Raw genomic sequence first — 19,276 nt, forward strand, 5'->3', positions numbered from 1 at the left:
AACCTTGTCCATAAAGAGGCCTGGCCTTTGGCTTCAGCTTCTGGAAGGAAATTTCTAAGCCTTGAAATGTCATATCTGAAAGGAGTTTCTTTCTTTAGGGTGGGAGGCTTTGGGTCATGTGGTGTCAGTTGGAGACTGAGAGTAATCATGTGGGCAGTCATGCCTGTGTGGTGGCGTCCCAGTAAAAACCCTGAACATCAGCACTTGGGGAGCTTCTCTGGTTTGGCAATACTCAATGTATATTGTCACACATAAGTGTTGGAAAATAATGCTGTTTGTGAATCCATGGAGAGAAGACAGTGGAATCTCCATGTTTGGAACTTTTCCTGGACTTAGCTCTCTGCACCTTGGCTGATGTAAGTCTCTATCCTTTAGCTATAATAAGATGTAAGTGAATTCTGTGATTCTTTATAGCATCACAGGGTGGTTTTGGGAAACTTCCAAACTTCCATTTGGTGTCAGAAATGAGGGCAGTTTTGTGTGGACTGTGATTTCTCTAAACTTAGCAGTTGACCAGAACTCTCTAAGATGTCATCAAGATGGTTAAAACAATGGCAGAAATTTGGGAGTTGGGCCAAGAATGCTAGACCCAAACTTGCTGTGATCACACGTAGGGCACTGATGAGAGAAAGAATCTTAAAGAAGAAAGCTGCAAGTTGAACCTGCTTGCAAGGACCCATGTGACTGTTAGGGTTCCTCTAATTTCTGGAGCTGTATTTGACCTATGAGGTCTGTGGTCTGTGGAAATTGCCCTCTTTATTGAGTGGCATTGTTGGGGCCAGGTCAACCATGACCTATTTGTGGGTCCACTGTAAAGTTGGTGAGCTTCATAGAATGAGGAAGAAGCTGAGCACTGGCTACCTGCCTTCTAAAAGAAATGTGAACTTGGGAGAGGTGGGAGGTGCTAGGAACCTCTGTGCTCTCCAGAGACTTTTTAAAAAAAAGATATTTAGATAATATAAATGTTACATAAAAAATATACAGAATTCCCATATGCCCTGCTCTCCACACCACCCACATTTACCCACATTAACAACATCTTTTATTAATGTAGTACCTTCATTGCAATTGATGAACACATTTTGGAACATTGCCACTAAGCATGGATTATAGTTTACATTGTAGTATATACTCTCTGCCATATGATTCTGTAGATTATGGCAAGATATATAATGGCCTATATCTGTCATTTCAGTGTCATTCAGGACAATTCCCAAGTCCCGAAAATGCCCCTGTGTTACACCTGTTTTACCTCTCCCTGACCTTAGAACATACAGTGGCCACGGCCTCCACATCAATGACCTAAGTTCTTCCATTGCCAGAATCACAATAAATCTATAGTAGAATACCAGTAAGTCTACTTTAGTCCATAGTTCATTCTCCAATTCTGAGGATTCTGGGATGATGATGCCCACCACCTCTAATTGAGAGGGGGCTTCAGTCCCTTATGACTGATTGATGGGACTCTCTTGCTTGCAGTCGTAGGCCCTCTCTGTCTCTTGTATGATGGTTGCTCATCCTAACCTCCCTGTTAGTTGTTCTGGATGAGTCCAATGAACTGGAGAGTAGGTGTTGCAACTTTGTTGAGGCTCAGGGCCCAGCTGGCACATGGACAGCCCAACAATTCAAGTCTTTTGGACATATACCTACCAACTCCAGCACTATAGGTTCAAATAGAATCTCTAAAGACTCTTGAGGAATCAGAGAATCAGAGTCCACCTGAAGAATTACCCCCTGACAGCCTGAATTACACTGTCTAGATTCATTTGGGTTGAAACATTTCTAAAGAGACATTCTTTGACCATCCCATAAGAATTAGTAGCTCAGCACCTTCACTGGTCATCCTCTATCTTCTTACCCTATTTTTTCTCAAAGCAGTCAACAGTGACTGTCATTGTATTGTTTATTGTCTTTGTCTTGTCCACTAGAATGTAAGTTCCATAAGGGCAGGCATATTTAGTTTTGTTTACTGCTATATACTCAGAGAAATAATAGTAAGGGCCCAGTAAGTGTTAACTGCTATTATTTACCAGCAACGGTTTTAAAGTACTTTATATATTAATTTATTTAATTACTGTAACAGCTTGTTAAGATATTTGTTATTCTCATTTTACAACAACAGAGTAAACAGCTTGTCTCAAGAATCAGAAATTGAGAAAATATGCATAAAACACTTTGTGAAGTGCCTGACACATAGTGCTTGGAAATCTTAGCTATAATAATATAAATAAATGTGACTTAATGTCTTATCTTTAAGACTTCTCTTGTAAATAGATTGAAAACCCAGAGAACAAATCTGTTGCACCCTAAGGTATTTCACTTTTTGCTCATGTGGTCACTGTCAGTGAGGGGATACTAGCCCTGGCTACAGTAGGCAGGATGCTGGCCAATGGTAGGGACATTTAGCAGTTTGCAGTGCAGGGCCCTTGGGGTGGGGGAAGCTAACGCCAGAGGTATGAGAGTGCTAAAAATAAAAATTCCTATTACCTTCTTCCTAATGGCAACTATGGTATATTATTAGTTCCAGAATACTGTGTACAACTAATAGAATGTGTATATGGACTATTTCTATCATACACTGAATCTCTTAGTGGATTGGAATATATTATGGTAGGGTATGGGTATGTTACTTTTCCCTTTTATTCTAAATTAACTGTGCCCCCTCTGCATTGGGTAAATTCCCAACTTACCTGGTTCTTGCTCTATGCTTTAACTGTTTTAAATTTATTTAAAAGGCTTTGCATGCTTACATCTCAGCTAAAATATCACATTCTAATTCACTAATGCTAATCTTACATTATTTGCAAGTATTCATAGTTTACATATCTGTGTATTTGTTTCATGCATTCACTTTACTAGGTTGAAAGTTCTATGAGGATAGAACTCTTTAATTGTTCACCGGCACTTAGCAAGTTCTAAATGAGCATTAATTCAACAAATAGCTAAATAAAGAAGTCATGGGGTAGCATACCTATTTTAGCCACTGCCTATCATCATCCTGGGATGTTGGTTACTGCTCTAAAATACGTCTTTCCTCAATTAAATTTCCTTCATTTGTAGTACTGAGCACTAGTTTGGTCTGTAATATGATGTGGCCAAAGTCTGATCACCCTTTCTATAGGTATATCCACTGCCTTTAAATTAATTTTTTTCATAAATCTCTTCAAAGTTTGTGTTTTTCTTTTAAAGAATCTAATTAGTTGGATGTATGCTTTGAAATGCTAGACAACAAAATTCAAAAAGCTAGAAATATTTCTTCTCTCAAAACTAAAGTATCTTAAGAAACTAGGTGATGGTTGTCACTTTAAAATAAGTTGACAATTAAATGTGGCATTTTTTAAAAGGAATCGTTCAAAATTCCTCCCAAAGCACTAAAGATTACTCTGAGGCCTCTGTATATTCAAATTGGTTTAAATGTGATAGGAGAATTCTTTTCTAATTTTTAAATGATTCTGTACACTTTAAAAGCTTGTTACAAAGAATATAAATATTGATGTCTAGCTTCATTTTTTATATCATTACTCTCTGTAAAGGTATGCTCAACAGTGGAAAATCATGCAAAGAAATACTTCATGTATTTACTCTAGTGCCATTGGTAATTAGAACTGGTTGGGTTTTCTTGCTAAAAGGAACTTTCAGGAATGTTTATTTTAAACCATCATATAATCAGCCTTAGCTCTCAGAGGAGCACAGTGTGTTAGCAGAGAGGAGAGGGAAGACTACCCTACATATCTGGAACTCATTGATGTAGCTTGATTTAGTAGTTTACATAGCACCTCCACCAGAGGGCAGAAAGTGGAAAAAAAAGATGATGAGCTAAAAATATTTGCCTTCAGAATGCTTGTAGAAATCTTGGTGATTGAGTCCAACCCTCATTTTATAGACTGAGTTAACTGTGGCCCAAAAGACTGTGTGATTTGCTTACAGTGGAGTTGGCAGATGAACTTCCTAGGATTTTGATTCTTAGCCAGTATCCCTGCTGCGATGGTGTGATGAAGCAGCTTCTTAGTAAGAGCACATTCCTGAAATCATGCGACCTCCTGGGAATCCCAGCTCAGCCACTTGCTATTTGGATGACCTCAGGCTGGTTACTTCAACTTAAACCTACTGTCTCATCTAGAAGATAATGAGAGTGCCTACCTCAAAAGTGGTTAGTAGAATTAAACTGAGAAAATGTGTGAAGTGCTTCATATAAAGCTAGTCACATACTAAGAATTTAATTTTTAACTGTAATGATAAACTTGTCAGATACTGGATTCTTAATCAGTGATTTGGCCATTCTACTATATGTACGCAGTATTTTCTACTTCATATCTCATTTCAAAAACAGTAGCAAATTTCCCCAATTTTACAAATGTATACTTTTCCCCCCAGTAATAATATTCAAGGAACAGGTGCCTGACACATGTTTTATTAACTATGTATGGCCTCCTCCAGAATTATACAGATGACACTTATTTAGTAACCTTATAAGTAAATTGAAAATGTCTACTAACATTTTGACTGATGGATGAAAATCATTTCTAAGAAAAATACAATCTAGTCTCTTTTTTTTCTCCAAACATTTGACTAACGTCTTGGACTACAAACAGTAAAGATTGTTCTGAATATCTCCAATGTCCTCCCTGTGATGCTGCCTTCGGAGAGGAGTTGTTTGTGTATGATAGGCAGAGATTTGTTGTCTAACTGCAGTAATCTCAAACTAGGCTTCTGGAAGCAGCTTGGGGTTTTTCCCGTGTCCTTGCAGCCTCAGCAAAGATTCTCAGGCTATCTTGCAAAATAAATTTCTTATTAAACATGTGGGAGAAGGCAAGTTGATATTTGCCTAATGCAAATAATGCTCGCCCTCGAAATGTTAAATCTTTTTTGGAGATACCAAGCTTGGTTTAATTGCCAGAGCCTGCAGTTATTTTCATTTTTGGTTGGTTACGCTCTGGCTAAAAGAAAATAGTCTAGGATGTGAAATTTTAGAGCCGGAAAGTAATTCCTTTGCTTCCAACCACTTATCTCCACATAGTTGAAACATACACGTCGCCAGTCCTTTTCGTGCTGCCGTCGGGAGAAGAATTTAAGTTTGAGAGGAAGAGAGGAACACCAGCAGTCCGCTCGGTTTTCCACCAGTGCCTGGAGAATAATTTCTTTGGCTGCAAAGAGGTGGGGATGTGGGGGCTCTGTCATTAAGGGTTATTATGGGAGGGACCCGGAACCGAGGGCGGGGGTAGGGCGGGGGAGATGGTCCGCGGGTGGGATCTGTCGAAAAGACAAAATGTGGAGTCACGGCATCTTGAAGCTCTACTTGTCTCTTCCTGAGTGGAGAGCAAGGTATCCATAGTGCCTCTCCCAGGGGCATGCAGAGGAGGAAAAAGCGACCAAGATAAGAGTGGACGAAGGAAAAAGCGAGGCATGTTCTCCACGAAGCAGTCCCCTGCGCCCTCTCCGGAGGAACGCTACAGCGGAGCCCGGGCCCCGGAGCGGGTAAGGCACACGAATCGCGGTCGGCTGGCCAAGAGGTCGGATGACTCTTAGCCTGGATCAATTCCGGATCAACCCCTCCTCCCCCGGGTGCCACCTTCTTCCCCCGCCGTCGGCGAGATTCGTCTCCCCCAGTCCCGAGCTTAGCGCCCTGCGTCCAGTCCCGGGAGCACGATCCTCCACTCAAGCCACCCAGAGTCCGGTGGTCCTCCCAGGACCATGGGCAGGTTTTCCTTCAGCATTCGAGTCGGGGCGGTCCGGACACCCCACTCTCCTCGCCCGGGGCGATGCCATCTCTCCTGCAGAGTCCCTCCTCCACCCGCCGCTCTCCACTCGAGCGCACCTGGCTGCGCGCGGGCGCCTGGGGAGGCTGCGGCTGAAGCCTTCGGCATCAGCCCCTCGGGGACCCACGGCTTCTCCCCGCGCCAGCGCCGCAGACGCCCGGCAGCTGGAAGGACTGCTCAGCAGCCTTGCCTGCCCCAGACGTAAGCTGCATTTTCCACTTCAGGCCATCACGCGCGCTCGAGTCCCCTGCGACCAGTTGGCGCCTGGGATCCTTGGGCCATCCTGAGCGTTAGCATCCCAGAACCTGCCCACTTACTGGGTGCTGGGAACTCCCGCGCCCCCTGCAAGCAAACTTTCTTTTCGCTGTGTACTCGCCTAGGCACCCTGGGCACCCCCGGAACTGCCGGGGGGCGCAGGTTCTGCGCTGCTCTGGTTTGGGTGGGCTCCGATGCAGTCCGGGAAAGGAAAGCGTTACCCTCATTCGGCAGAGAAAAGGGAGGCAAGGGCACCACAGACCATCGCGATCGCCTGAGCCCTTAAGGAATCGGGTCTAATTCGCGGCTGCCCTTCAACTCTGAGTCGGGTCCGCGAGCCCGGCTGACCGCTCCGTGCGCGCCGGGACAGCGGGTTGCGCAAGCAGGCAGCGGGTGGTGTGTTGTTGAATCCCTCTGGGACTCAGTTTCCCGGCTCTCGCGGTGGGCGCCCCACTCTGGGTGCCACTCCCTCGGGACCGGTGGAGGCAGTGTAGGCGCCTTTTGCACGGCTCTCCATTCCCGCGACAGGGCCACAAGCGGAGCGGAGTGGCGAGCTCCTCAAAGCAGCAGCCAGTCCCAGCATTTCAGACAAGCTGTTCCAGCAATTAACGAAGTGGAACTTTCCTCCCGCGAGAAACTGCTGAGAACGACCCTCTCTGTAAAGGCTAGCTCATGTATAAGACGCTGATGACTTACTTCTATGTAGTTTTTCTTTTCTCGTTTCTTTTCCTTTTCCTTTCTTTTTCTTTTCTTTTTAAGTAATCACGGATGGACTCAAAACGGCAAAGGAACGCCCGACCCCTACCAGAAAGGGAGAGAGGTGTCAGGAATTACTGGTGAGAATTGTCCAAGGACACACACTTTAGCTGAGGGTTTTGAAATTAAAGTTGCTTCAAAATATTAATTTTGGCATAATCCCAAGAGAATGAGAAGAAACAATGCATTGGTTTTTAAAAGGTTATTAAATCCGTTCTTGCCATAGTCGCAGCACAACATTCACCAGCTTGTTGATATTATTAGATGCCTACTAATTTTGTTGTGAGAGACTTTGCTACAAGCCAGTCCCCACAGCCAGGTTCCTGGGTATGGAGAGGTTAGCCTTGTCTGCTTGGGTGAGTTTGAATGCAGGACTTCAGTTAATTTTTCAGAGTCCTATCTTGGACAACAAGAATTTCACTAGGATGAAATATTTTTCAAGTTTTTCTGGTGAGGCATCCATCACATAAACCTCAAAACCTCAAGGTACCATGAAACTTTTTGTTTTTTTAGGGGAAGGGGTCTCTTTCCAAAAAGCCACTTGCAGGATAGGATATAGTACTGATGGTGAAAGCCTCAGTTAACCTTCCAGTAGCTTACAGAGATAAATCAGATAGAAAAAATTGCTTTATTAATCTCATCAAGTGTATTTCCAAACGTGTGAATCTTTTTTAAATGATGCAAAATTAATTAAGTACATCAGAAACTTTCCTCACAGTGCTGCAGAAATCTTGATAGTGTGGAAAGCATTAATGCCACAGCACCTTGCCATTCTACCACGAAACTAAGCTTAGAGGGGCCATGCTTTTGGCCAGAGCCTCTTTTAGATATGCTGGTTTTATTGCCTTGTAGGCCCCTCACCTGACCTCCTCCATTTTAGGGACAGATGGGAGGTCCAGGGAAAAACTGAACAGCCCAGTACCTCCAGAGGGCTAGCACAGTTGCTCTCTAAATCCTGTTTTCAAATCTCCATACTGTTAACGAGGTACCCTCTTCCTTAATTTCCATCTTTTCCTCACCTTGGGCCTCCTTTGACTCAAAGACCAGGGGTCTGAAGGTTTCTGAGTATCTCTGCTGCTCTAGAGTTAGGCTCCCCAAGAGCCAGGAGAGCTGTAATTCAGAATTTTTTTTACTGACTGTCTAAAGTGGAAAGGATTATTTAAGGTGCCACTTCTGTCTCAGTAAATGATCCAACAGACATGCATGCATGCATCCTATTCCCCATCTCTATCCTACATAACATTCCACATTGCCTCACTAAATGGAAAATGCCTAAAGGGTGCTGGCATGTATAGAATACTAGAGCCATAGGAAGACTCAGGTAAACCCCAAATTTACCTCTCAAAATCTACCCAGACACACTCACACACAAACACTTTTGTGTTTCAGGATTGTTCAGAGAGGATGGAAGTAGAAGAAAACACAAGAGGGAAAGGTGCTGTTAGTGGTGTGTCTTGGTAGGAAGAATATGGGCTTTGGGGTTAGAGCTAAATTCAAATCTCTAACTTCCCTCCTTATAAATGGCAAGCCCCCAGCCATGTTGGATAATCTCGCTGAACCTCAGAGTCCTCATCCATAAAATGGAGATGATGCTCTGGCCATTTGTGAGATTAAGGAGATAAATATACTATATGTACTAGCTGTATATTCTATGAAGGCACCCTACCCTGTTTTATTTAAAGAGCTGGGACTGTCTCAAACTCAGTGAAGACCGTCTCAAGCCTCTCTCCACAGCCAGCATTCTGTGCAGTCCAACAGGTTAGCCATTAGCCACCTGTGCGCTATTTAAATCAATCAAATTCAATCATACTTAAACTAATCAGAATTCAATTAAACTAGCAATTCCATTCTTCAGTCTCCCTAGTCACATTTCAAGTGCTCAGTAACCATATGTGACTGGTGGCTACCGCAGAGGACAATGGAGACAACAAAGATAGAATTTCCTTCATTGCAGAACCTGCTTTGGACAGCTTTATTTTAGGGCTCTCTTTAGCTTGAGGCTTTAGGATGAGACTCTAATGAGCCTCTAGGATGATGAAAGTTTTCCTGGCCAGCACCTCCCTTTGCTTCTTTTCTCTCAGGAGGGGTTTTTGCATAGCTGAAGCACTTCTTCACTGAGTTCTTTTACACTTTAGGGGTATTTGTTAAGTGGTAGCTGGCTAGATTCATTTATAAATCAGCCAGCTAGTGTATATTAATCATAAAGTCCTTGGGAATTCTCTCCTTACCCCTTGATGATTTCTGCTATTGTACTGTTATTTCCACTTCACAACGAGCTTGTGACTGATGGGTTCCCTGGTTTTAGAGCAGAAACTCTGGGACAGTGGGGGAGGCGGGGGGAGGAGTGGTCTTCTCTCCCCATATACCTTCATGTGTCTTACTACTTTTTTTTTTTTAACAAAAATGAGAATACTAGCATACTAGCCTCAATGTTCAAGCAAAATCCACTGAGAGTGTGCTATTTATTCAGATTTGAAAACTAACACTTCACCTCACTCTATGTCCTCTCCTTGAACTTACCATCATCATCTGACAGTCTATATATTTTACTTCTTTATTTTATGATCTGTCTCCCCCACTTCAGAATGTAGGCGCTACGAAGGCAGAGATTTTCCTATGCCTTTGTTTATTGCTGTAATAGTGCCTGACACCTCATCAGTACTCATTAACTCTTTGTGACTGAATGATTCTGTAGAGAGATATTTGGGGCTGGCTAAAATAGATGCAGAGGATAATCCTTTCCCTACCTTCATTCCTTACCCCCATAGGAGTTTTTCTTTCTCTGGGACTTTGCTGAATCTGCTTCTGAGCAAGCACAGTCTGTAATATTTTATTACTCTTACAGACAATCACTGTGCAGGGTAGGAGATTATGCTGCACTGATGTGTGCTTTCCACATTAACGCAGACTGCACGGGATCACTCACATTTGGATTGTTGAATCAGCTGCCCTTTCCAAGTCTGTCACTGTCATTAGGACTGTCCTCTCCCTTTTCGCTCAAAAAGAGCCAGGGCTGTCTTGGACCCTCTGGTTTGCCTTTCAGCCTCGTTCTTAAGCATTCTAGAGCAATGTGTGGTCAGCTCTGAGTTTTGATCAAGGGTGCCCATAAATAATGTTTTTCTCTCAGTCTGCTGGCAGTTGCCCCCACCAGCTCACTTTACAGCAGTTGTTTGAATATTTTTCTGCTGTACATTTCTGCATGTCCAAACCATCAGAGCTGGTGGTGACAAATGGATCCAGGTTGGTCCTGTAGGTGATCCATTTTGCCATTTAATATCAGTGCTGAACCTCTGCAAGAAGCCGCAAGGGGCATCGGTGGAGAAAGTCCAGTCAGCCAATAGGCTAGATTAGGAGAAGGGCAGGAAATATGGGGATGAATTGGGAAGACCGTTTTGGTATCACTAGAGTTTGTGCTTAGCCCAGGGCCCCTTTGATCCTCTAGGTTGACGTCATTTGAAGAGTACCTTTTGTTTCAAGTACTTGGGGGAGTTTTAAAGGAAAGTCCTTATGCAGCCATGAAAGAAGAAGTGTCTTTGTGAGGCCATGAAAGTCCTTCTGCTCAAGTGTCACAGGAGCATATTGAAGGTTGACAGTGCCAGGAAATCTTAATTGAGGGCTCCGTGAACTCCCTGAGTAGTATGAGAAGTATTTTCTGTATGAACAGTTCAGTGTGAACTCAGCTTTTCTGGCAGTGGTCCATGAATCTCCAAAAGGCCTTAGCCAAGAGCCATGGGCTAGATAAACAACTTTAATTTAGGAGATTTCAGTACTGTACAAAAATAGGAATAGATTCCCCCATTTATTCAACAAACACTTAGGTGCTAGCTCCAGGCATTTGTGATATGTCAGTGAATGACTAGATCAAAGGTCCATGCAGGTGTGAAGCTTAACTAAGCAATAAACATTAAATGTAATAAGTGAGTGAGTTGTCAAGTATGTTAGAGAGAGACAGGCATTGCAAAAATAAGGAGAGCTGAGTAAGGGTGAATCTAGAGGACAGAGAAGAAAAATAACCATTCAAATCATTATGTCATTTTGCCTGTCATGTACCCATTGCCTTTGAGTTCTTTAGAACACAAGATGATAGAAGGGAATCTGCTGGTGGTTTCAGAACCCTGGTTCCTTTTATACATGTCCATCTTCCAGTCCTATGTGTGATCCTGTGTTTAAAATATGTGGTTTTTTGTACTCTAACCTCAAGCCAATGAACTAATCTTGTGTTCAGTGGGTGAACCTGCTCCATCTCTGGAAAACTTGACTGTGTGGGATTTATTGACAGCAGTTATAATGGTTTCCAATGTGGAACCTTCCTAAGGAATGTTTATAATTATTTTGACAGTATGTGACTTTCACCTTTGAGTGCCTATTTCAGAGCCTAATCCTGCAAGCAAGATGCCAGCCCACTGGGGTGTGAGTTGGAAATCAAGGCTACCTTACTTTATTAATGTTTCTCTGTAATCCTTTAAAGCAACTTTGTCCAAGTCAAGCAAAATTAGAAAGGGGAGTTCAAGTCTTTATCTGACACTAAGTTGTTATGAGACTTTAGAGAAGACAGATAACATTTCTGATCCTGGTTTCCTCATGTGTAAAACAAAGTGGTTGGATTAGACACCCTCCTAGGGCCTTTCAAGAACCGCAAGATGTAATTTTAATGGGGCAGCAGGAAATGAGCATTGTTTTCCTTTCGTCTGCCCTCCTCCCTTTCCAACAGCTGAGGAGGACTACCTGGGTAAAGGGGCATCTCATTGACCTTAATGTCTCCTTCCCTCTTTGTGAGTGTTTGCTTATTCTTCTTATAGTGACTCTGTGCTAAAGTGCAAAATTGGCAACCCCAAAGGAGACTGATCAGAGGGAAGTTGGGGGTTACTTTAAATTGCCATAGCCCTAGTTTCTCTGGGGGTTCTTCACTGGAATGGAACATTTCACCTGTGCATGCAGGTCATGAATGGAGAGAGTGGGGATGGAGAGCCATTGGTGTCCAGGGGCCTGGCAGCAGGTGGCTAAGGTCAAGTCAGGTGCTTCTCTGGGTGCAGTTGAGGAAAAGTGTGACAAAGAACAAAATCCTTTCCCTTATATAGCTAGGTAGGACATACACTCCTCTGCAATCAAAGTTAGGGAATAAAAAGCAAAACAAAAATGTATTCAGAGTGGCAAAGGAGCAGAGTTTTCAGGCAAAGAGGGAGAATTCTGGGATCTCTGGAATGAAGGAATGATGGCTATAAAATAACCACAGAATGATCTGATTAAGTCATTAAACTCGGCAGGAAATAAGCCCAGGCAGTCCTGGGTGTGGATGAGCTCAGGTTCCAGCTCATCACTCATTAGCAGGGCACCGCTCCAGCAAACTAACTCCCCTTAGACTCAGTTTCCTTCTCTGAAAAATGGGAACAATACCTCTCTCACGGGGTTGTAATAAGGACTGAATGAAATAAGGTCTATGAAAGTGCTTTGTAACACGAGTTGCCAAATAAGTGTATTTTTTCTAATTACCATGATCTAGGGGAGAAAGTCCACTAGATGTAGTGTCTCTCGGTGTGAAATCTGAATTCTGCTTAGTCAGTTGCTCTCCATAAGAAAGGTTAAAAAAAAAAAAGACACTTTGCTTTCACAGCCTAGCCTCCCTTAGGAACATGAGTGTGACAAAAATAAAATAATTGCAAGGTAATGTCACCTGGTTTCCTTTAGTGTCTATAGAAGCACAGTGCGCTAGAAATATAATGCCAGCCACACATGGAATTTTAAATTTTCTACATTTGAAAAAGTAAAAAGAAAACAGATGAAATTAATTTAATAACATTTTATTTAACTCATATAAAGATTTACAGTTTTAACATGTAATCAATATAAAATTATTGAGCTATTTTACCTCCTTTTTTCATACCAAGTCTTCAAAATTTGATATTTTACAGCACATATCAATTCAAATGAGCCACATTGTCTGCACTGACTAGCCACATGTGGGTGATAGATAATACTCTTGCATAGTGCAGGGCTATGTGGGATGTGGTAGCTGAAGAATTCCCCCCATATGCCCACATCCCAAACCCCAGAACCTGTGATTATTACCTTATATAGCAAAAGGGACTTGGAAGGCGTAATTAAGGATCTTGAGATGATGACCCTAAATTACCTGGGTGAGCCCAGGGTAATCATAACAGCCTTGTAAGTGGGACGCAGGAGGAGTCACTGGAGAAGGTAACGTGAGCGTGGGAGCAGAGATTGGAGTGATACATCTGCAAGATGAGGAGGGCGTCTTGAGTCAAGGAGTGCAGGCAGCTGCCAGAAAGGGCAAAGAAACCCATTTTCCCTTTAGAGCCTCCGGAAGGAACCAGCCCTGCCTACACCTTGACTTTACCCAGTGAAATGGATTTTATACTTCCGACCTCTGAAACTGTAAGAGAGTTGTTTTAAGCCACTACATTTGGGGTAATTTGTTATAGCAGCAATAGGAAGCGAATACATGGAGCTTGGTATTTACAGAATTTCTGAGACCTTTTTCAGGTGATCCCTGGCTATATCTTCATCTCAGATTGGGCTGTGTATCCCTGGGGTTATTGTGCCTTACTCCCATCCTACCTTAGGATTAGGGTGTACTTGTTACTCTGCTCACTTGCAGCCTATTTTTCAAAACATTATTTTAACTTCAAAAGATAAAATAACTGACAAAAGGCAGTTTAGCAAATTATAGAAGCATTACTTTAAAAAATTCCTGCCCAGGCACATTTATCTTATTTAATACTAAAAACAAACTCAATTGTTTTCTCCCATGTTCCAAAGATGAATAAATGAGCACAGATGGTTTAAATGACATGACCAAGGGCTCCTTGTTAATGAAGAAAATGAAAAACAAAAAAAGCTTGATCATATTCACATCTCATAAAACTAAATCCCATCTTTTTTTTAACTTTTAGCATTGATATAGTATCTTCTTTCCCTTTGCTATAAAAATATTAAAATATTCTGTAAGTTACATTAGTTTTATTTTTCCTATGTATCACCATATTCTTAACACCTTGTAATAGAGGAACAGTCTTGCATTTGTAATATTAACCACAATCCTCGTCTACCACCTAAATGACTATATTATACAGTCCCTGGATTATTCTCTAGCTGTCTTTCAATTAACATTAACTTCCCTAGACTACCCCTTTCAGCCACAATCACATTTATAAATCAGCAGCCTTTGATGGCAAAACATTAACTGGTGTTATCACTCCCCTGAGGATGAAGAAGGGAGAAAGATTTTTTTCCCCCACATTACAAAACAGTACACAGCAAGAAAAAAAAAATGATTTAGAAAAGTTACTGATTTTCTGTACTTTCTGTTCAAATTTTTTTTTTGTAACTCTGAAAATAAATTCTGTTAAAAAAAAAGCTCCTGGCATATGGTTTGTTAGGATTGACATTTTACTCTTACATCTTTATCTAAGGGTACTAGTTCTCAAATTGAGCATGCCTCAGAATCACCTGGAAGGCCTGATGGAACCCAGATTACTGGACTACCTCCCAGAGTTTCTAATAGGGTTGATCTGGGATGGGGCCCCCAAATTTGCATTTATAACAAATCATAGGTGATGATGCAGCAGGGGGTAGGTAGGTGTAGAAGAGCCCCTCCCAAGGCATGGCCTGCCAGAAGGACACTCACCCCACAGGAGGAGAGCAGCAGTACTGCAGGCTGCCCTTCCCTCCCCCACTGGGGGACAGGGAGTCCTTCTAAGGATCAGCTCAGCCCATGGTTGCTAAGGAACTTCAGCGTCTGCTGTCCCCTTGACTTGGCTCTGTTTTGTGTCTCCCACCCTGAGATCTGAAGTAGATGACAATCCTGAGCTCCCCGCAGTCTCAGCTAAAAATACCTCATTTGCCACAGGCCAGCTGAGTTCTCAGATTTCCTAGCTGGAGTGAATCCCCTGGACCTGGGGCTGCCCGAGTGAAAAATTCTGTATGCAGAAAATACCCTGTTAAAAATAGCCTCGGGAAGGCCCCTACCAGCTCTGGCGCGCAGCTGCCCATCAGCAGTAGCCAATTCCTGGGGTGGGGGTGGGGGTGGAAGGAGCTTTTCAAGCCAGAAATTGCTGAATGGCTGCCTGGCTGGGTCCACTTTAATTCCATAGAAGGGTTAGGTCAAATTTTCAGAGACTATCTCCCTGCTCTTTGTAGTTTTTTAGTTTAAATTTGGGGCGTAGTAAAAATAGTCAAAGCGGGGAAGCCTGGCAGACCCCGCCTTTCTCATATGATCTACGTGACCCTCATCAGTAAAGGGGCAAACTGAAAGGATGCAATGAGAATGTGGTGTCACTTTTGTCACAGTTCTGCTAAAGATGCCTGACTTTAATCCTAAACTCCAAGTGAGGAACAGTCTACAAAATAAGTGTCAATGTCCTGGAAGTCAAGGGAAGATTGAAAGGTACTAAGGACACATGAAAACTAAGTCTAACACAGGAACCTAGATCAGACCCTTTTGCTTTAAGGGGCATTATTGGGACTATTGGCAAAAATTGAACGGGGTCTGAGAATTAGATGGTGGTAATATTAATGTAATTTCCTGATTTTGATGTCTGTATTGTGGCTTTGTAGAATACCCTCGTTTGGAGGAAATACCTATGAACATATTTCAAGGGGAAGGAGTATCAAACGGTTCCGAAAAAATGTTCTTTGTACTGCACTGAAACGCTTCCGATGTCTGTGGGTTTGCTTCAAAATTTTAAAAAAGGAAAAAAAGTTTTTGAAAATTTGAGAAGAGATTTTTTTGCTTTTAATTTTATATCTACATAAGACAAACATTACTTGTGGTGGCAACCTTTTCTTTTTAAAATGTAAGCAATTTAATATACTATTAATATACAATTTAATTTTGAATTTCCAGTAGGAGAATTTTTTTCCAATTTCTTCAATTGAAAACAAGGATTATTTGTAATCACTTAATTCACAAATCATAATTCTGAAATTCATTTCCCTTGGAAAGGATAAAAATCAACACATCTAGTTTAGGCAATTATTACATACTTAAAGAAATATTTTTCACTACTTTAGTCTGCTTTAGTTTGGGTCTGCCTTAATTTTTCAAAAGCAAAATAGATGCATCCATAATACTGTATACATTTCAAAACAGTTATCATTTATGTATTTGGTTTTGTCTCAAAGTGGAGACAACTTTAGAGCTGGAAAGGAACACAAGAGATTTGACAGATATTATTCTTGTGAAATACTACAATATGATTTTTTAAAGTACTTTATTACTTGGGAATACTGTGAAAAGATGTCAAAACAAAACTGAAAAATCTGATGGATGGACCAATGGAATCGATACTCTCAGAAGATTTCTCTTCTTTTCATCGTCAACTTCCTACATAATTTTGGGAAATCTTATATATTTTTAATATCATGGATCCTCTGATAACAAATGTTAAATGCTTAGCACAGTTTATATTGTAAATATTTACTAGCACATTAAAAACATTTAAAGCCATTACTGGAAAGAAGCTGGGAAAGTAAAGTAACTGATTAGAACTTTAATCATAACAATGTTTAATGTATGAGTATAAGTAAATACCCATTAATATTACTTTTATTTGACTATTTTCAATATTAGACTGCTTCCTGTTGGAGCCAAATTGAACATGTTAAGTTTTAGTAAAAAGCTCTAAGTCAGTTTTGTAAGTTCATTTTTCAAACCCCTGTAATTGCCTACCCTGTAATTACTATCTATAACACTAACATAATTGTAATTAAATATTTATTTGCATAACTATTTATTTGATCCCCCCCTCCTCCCCCAATACATTGTGTGTTCCATGAGGAGAGGGACTGTTTGTCTTTCCAGAGTCTCTATCTCCACTGCTTAGCACAGTTTGGCACATCACTTTCCCGTGGGTTTTTTAAACTTTTTATTGTGAGCTCATTTTCAGGATGGGGAGGAGTTCTATTATTAGAGTGGTTTGGGTTTGCTTCTGACAGGCACCCTAGTGGAACTTTCAGTCTGGGACTTTTTTTTATTGTTAGTTTTTTGTTTTGTTTTGTTTTTTATCTTGGTTTCACAGCTTAGAAATTCTGCACCTTGTAGATAGTGTAAATTTGGTATCCAAGTCTGTTGCAATTTTAGTTTCTCATAAGAAATTTTTTTCATTCACTTTTACAGAGTTAAGTTGCATAGTCCTTTCCCTGGGCTAGTAAGTCATACTCTTCTAACCCCCCTTTCACTGAGGGTGTATGCAACCTTCTGCGCCCTGGTTTTATTGATGGGTCTCACTTCCAGCTCACATTGTAGGCCTTTTCTCATCCCTTCCTTGGCATTCAAGCCCAGGACCCAAGCAAAATGGGCCTGCTTTGGGCTCTAATAACCCAGTCCTCCCTCCACCACCAAGTGCCAAGGCCATCTAGCATAGCTTTCACTCTTTCTGCGCTCCTTTCAGTTTCCCCTTCTTTTCTAGCTGCTAGGGATTTCTCTCTTTCCTGTGAGTGCAGCTGTCTAAATGTCAGGAACAATAGTTGAAAGGTCAGGGGTGGTTAGATTGGTAAATAAAACACAGCAGAAGGGGAGGGAGCCGGGCACTCTTGGCTCCACTTTGGTACTTTGTAGGCACCCAGTAAGCATCTTGAGAGCTGGGCTACTTACTTGGCCTTGGGGTGAATAAGAGGTTTTAATTGAAACCTCCCTATACTGTCCATAAAATTACTGGGAAGGGGGGTTCTATATTTGATAGAACTCTTTTGATTATAAGTTATGGAGACCTCTAAGGACTAGCTAAACCAAAGAGGGGATTTATTTAAGGTTTACGAGGTATCTCACAGATCCCAGGGACAGGAAAGGAGATGGGCATCAGGAGAGACTGAAACTAAGAAGCAGGGTGGTAAGAACCTAATAAAAGAGAGCAAACTCAACCAACTGTGTACCCAGTGCACACAGTTAATGCACAATATGCCTCTGGTCTTTGTTTTTCGATTTGGATCTTGTGAAATTCTTCTCCAGATAAGGTTATTGGGGTCATTTCTCCTTTTCCATCACCATTCACATTTTCTGGGGACTCTGATTTCCTCTTTGTCCCTCACTGATTTTTTTCTTGCTTTTCTTTTTTTTTTCCCCACACAGAAATGGTTGTTTCCTCACCTTAGGGTCTTTTCTATATGATTCTATGATTAGCTAGTGTTCTAAGGAGAGATTGTTATATATACATTTCATTTGCTCTAACAACGATTTTTACTAATTTTCCAGCACTTTCTTCCAGGCTATGGTACTTTAATTCCTGCAATAACGTGCTTATTTTCCTGGGAATAACTGTGCATTCAGTGTCCCTAGAGGTACTGCTTTCTCAGCCTCTCTATATGCTCCCTTCTGCATGAGACCAGAACCCAATAACCCCTCCTGCTCCTTTGTGATCTCCCCCGGAACCTGGATATGAAACTTGGGATTTGCACCTGGAAGACTCTGAAGTGAGTCAGAACTGCACCACAGTTAAAGAACTCAAGGCCACTCTAAAAGCAAAGTGAAAATTCCCTCCCCATTCTATTTCCAGTCCCTAAGTACACCCAACCACGAGGTCCAATGCAGCGCATCAGAGATTCTACTGTGAGATCCCATGGTGTAAAGATACTCCAATGATAAAGTGACTAAAGTCAGTTATCCTGCATCTGAATATAAACCTCCTTCCCATTATCACCTTTTCAGATATAAATTGAAGTTTAAAATCTAAGTTTAAGCAATTACTGTTGGAAGAAATTAGAGCCTAAAGAAATTAAAATGCATAGCAAATTCTCTTCCCCTGGTGAGTTTAATTTCAAAGAAATAGTTCTTTTTCTCTGCTGATGATTTATCAAATTATAATTACCATTCTCTGAAGGACTCATTTATTGTGTTGATACATGGTTATTATGCCAAAGGGGTTTGAATTTTAAGTAAATTCTTTGTGGTAATAACATACACATTATATGAATAATGATACACAGTTTAGATTTTCACAGCCTGGAACCTCTTGGGACTCTCTTAATGTTATAATAATCAATGCAAAAAAAGGTCATATTGTTAATTCAGTTTTTTTTTCTACAAATGGTTTGACTAGGGAGCAAAGACCATGAAAAAGTTCAATTAAATTCAAAGCTACAGTTGAAGATGCTATGAAATTAAAGACTACAGTAATTGAATTGGGAGTTCAGCATAGACCAAGTGAATTAGACATACTTGAAAATGACTGAAACTGAAAATTCTAGAAGTGCGATGAAGGAGGGATGAGTTGTTGGAGAGTTCAACTCTACCCCACAAACCTGCAACACCTACTCCAAGTCCAGGGTGAATCCCAGCACCTCCAAGAAGCCTTCACTGAACCACCCCTGTCCAGGGGGCTCCCACCCTCCTACAAAGTCCGCATAGTACACCTTGCTTCTGTCACTCACTGTATGAAGGCAAGAGCCACATCTCCTGGAAACCAAGAGCCAGGGGACACTGTTAAGTATGTGCCTACTAAGTGCCAGATGCTGAGTAGGTACTTTTCCTATCTCATCTCATTTAATCTCACAAT

General features: G+C 41.5%; 1 protein-coding gene across 2 annotated transcripts in view; it reads left to right on the top strand.

Annotated features, from left to right (window-relative positions):
* The first annotated feature begins 5,234 nt into the window (after window positions 1–5,234).
* Window positions 5,235–19,276, top strand: part of CORIN (corin, serine peptidase) — a 291,946-nt gene continuing 277,904 nt past the window's right edge. The window contains exon 1 of one of the 2 annotated variants that reach the window (XM_004469755.5): window positions 5,235–5,475. In XM_004469755.5, the coding sequence (XP_004469812.2) occupies window positions 5,404–5,475 (72 nt within the window). In that variant the 5' untranslated portion in view covers window positions 5,235–5,403. The remainder of the gene's footprint in view (window positions 5,476–19,276) is intronic. The other variant, XM_004469756.5, reaches the window with a different exon arrangement.

Source organism: Dasypus novemcinctus, chromosome 1 (genome assembly GCF_030445035.2).
Source record: "Dasypus novemcinctus isolate mDasNov1 chromosome 1, mDasNov1.1.hap2, whole genome shotgun sequence".
NCBI lineage: Eukaryota > Metazoa > Chordata > Mammalia > Cingulata > Dasypodidae > Dasypus > Dasypus novemcinctus.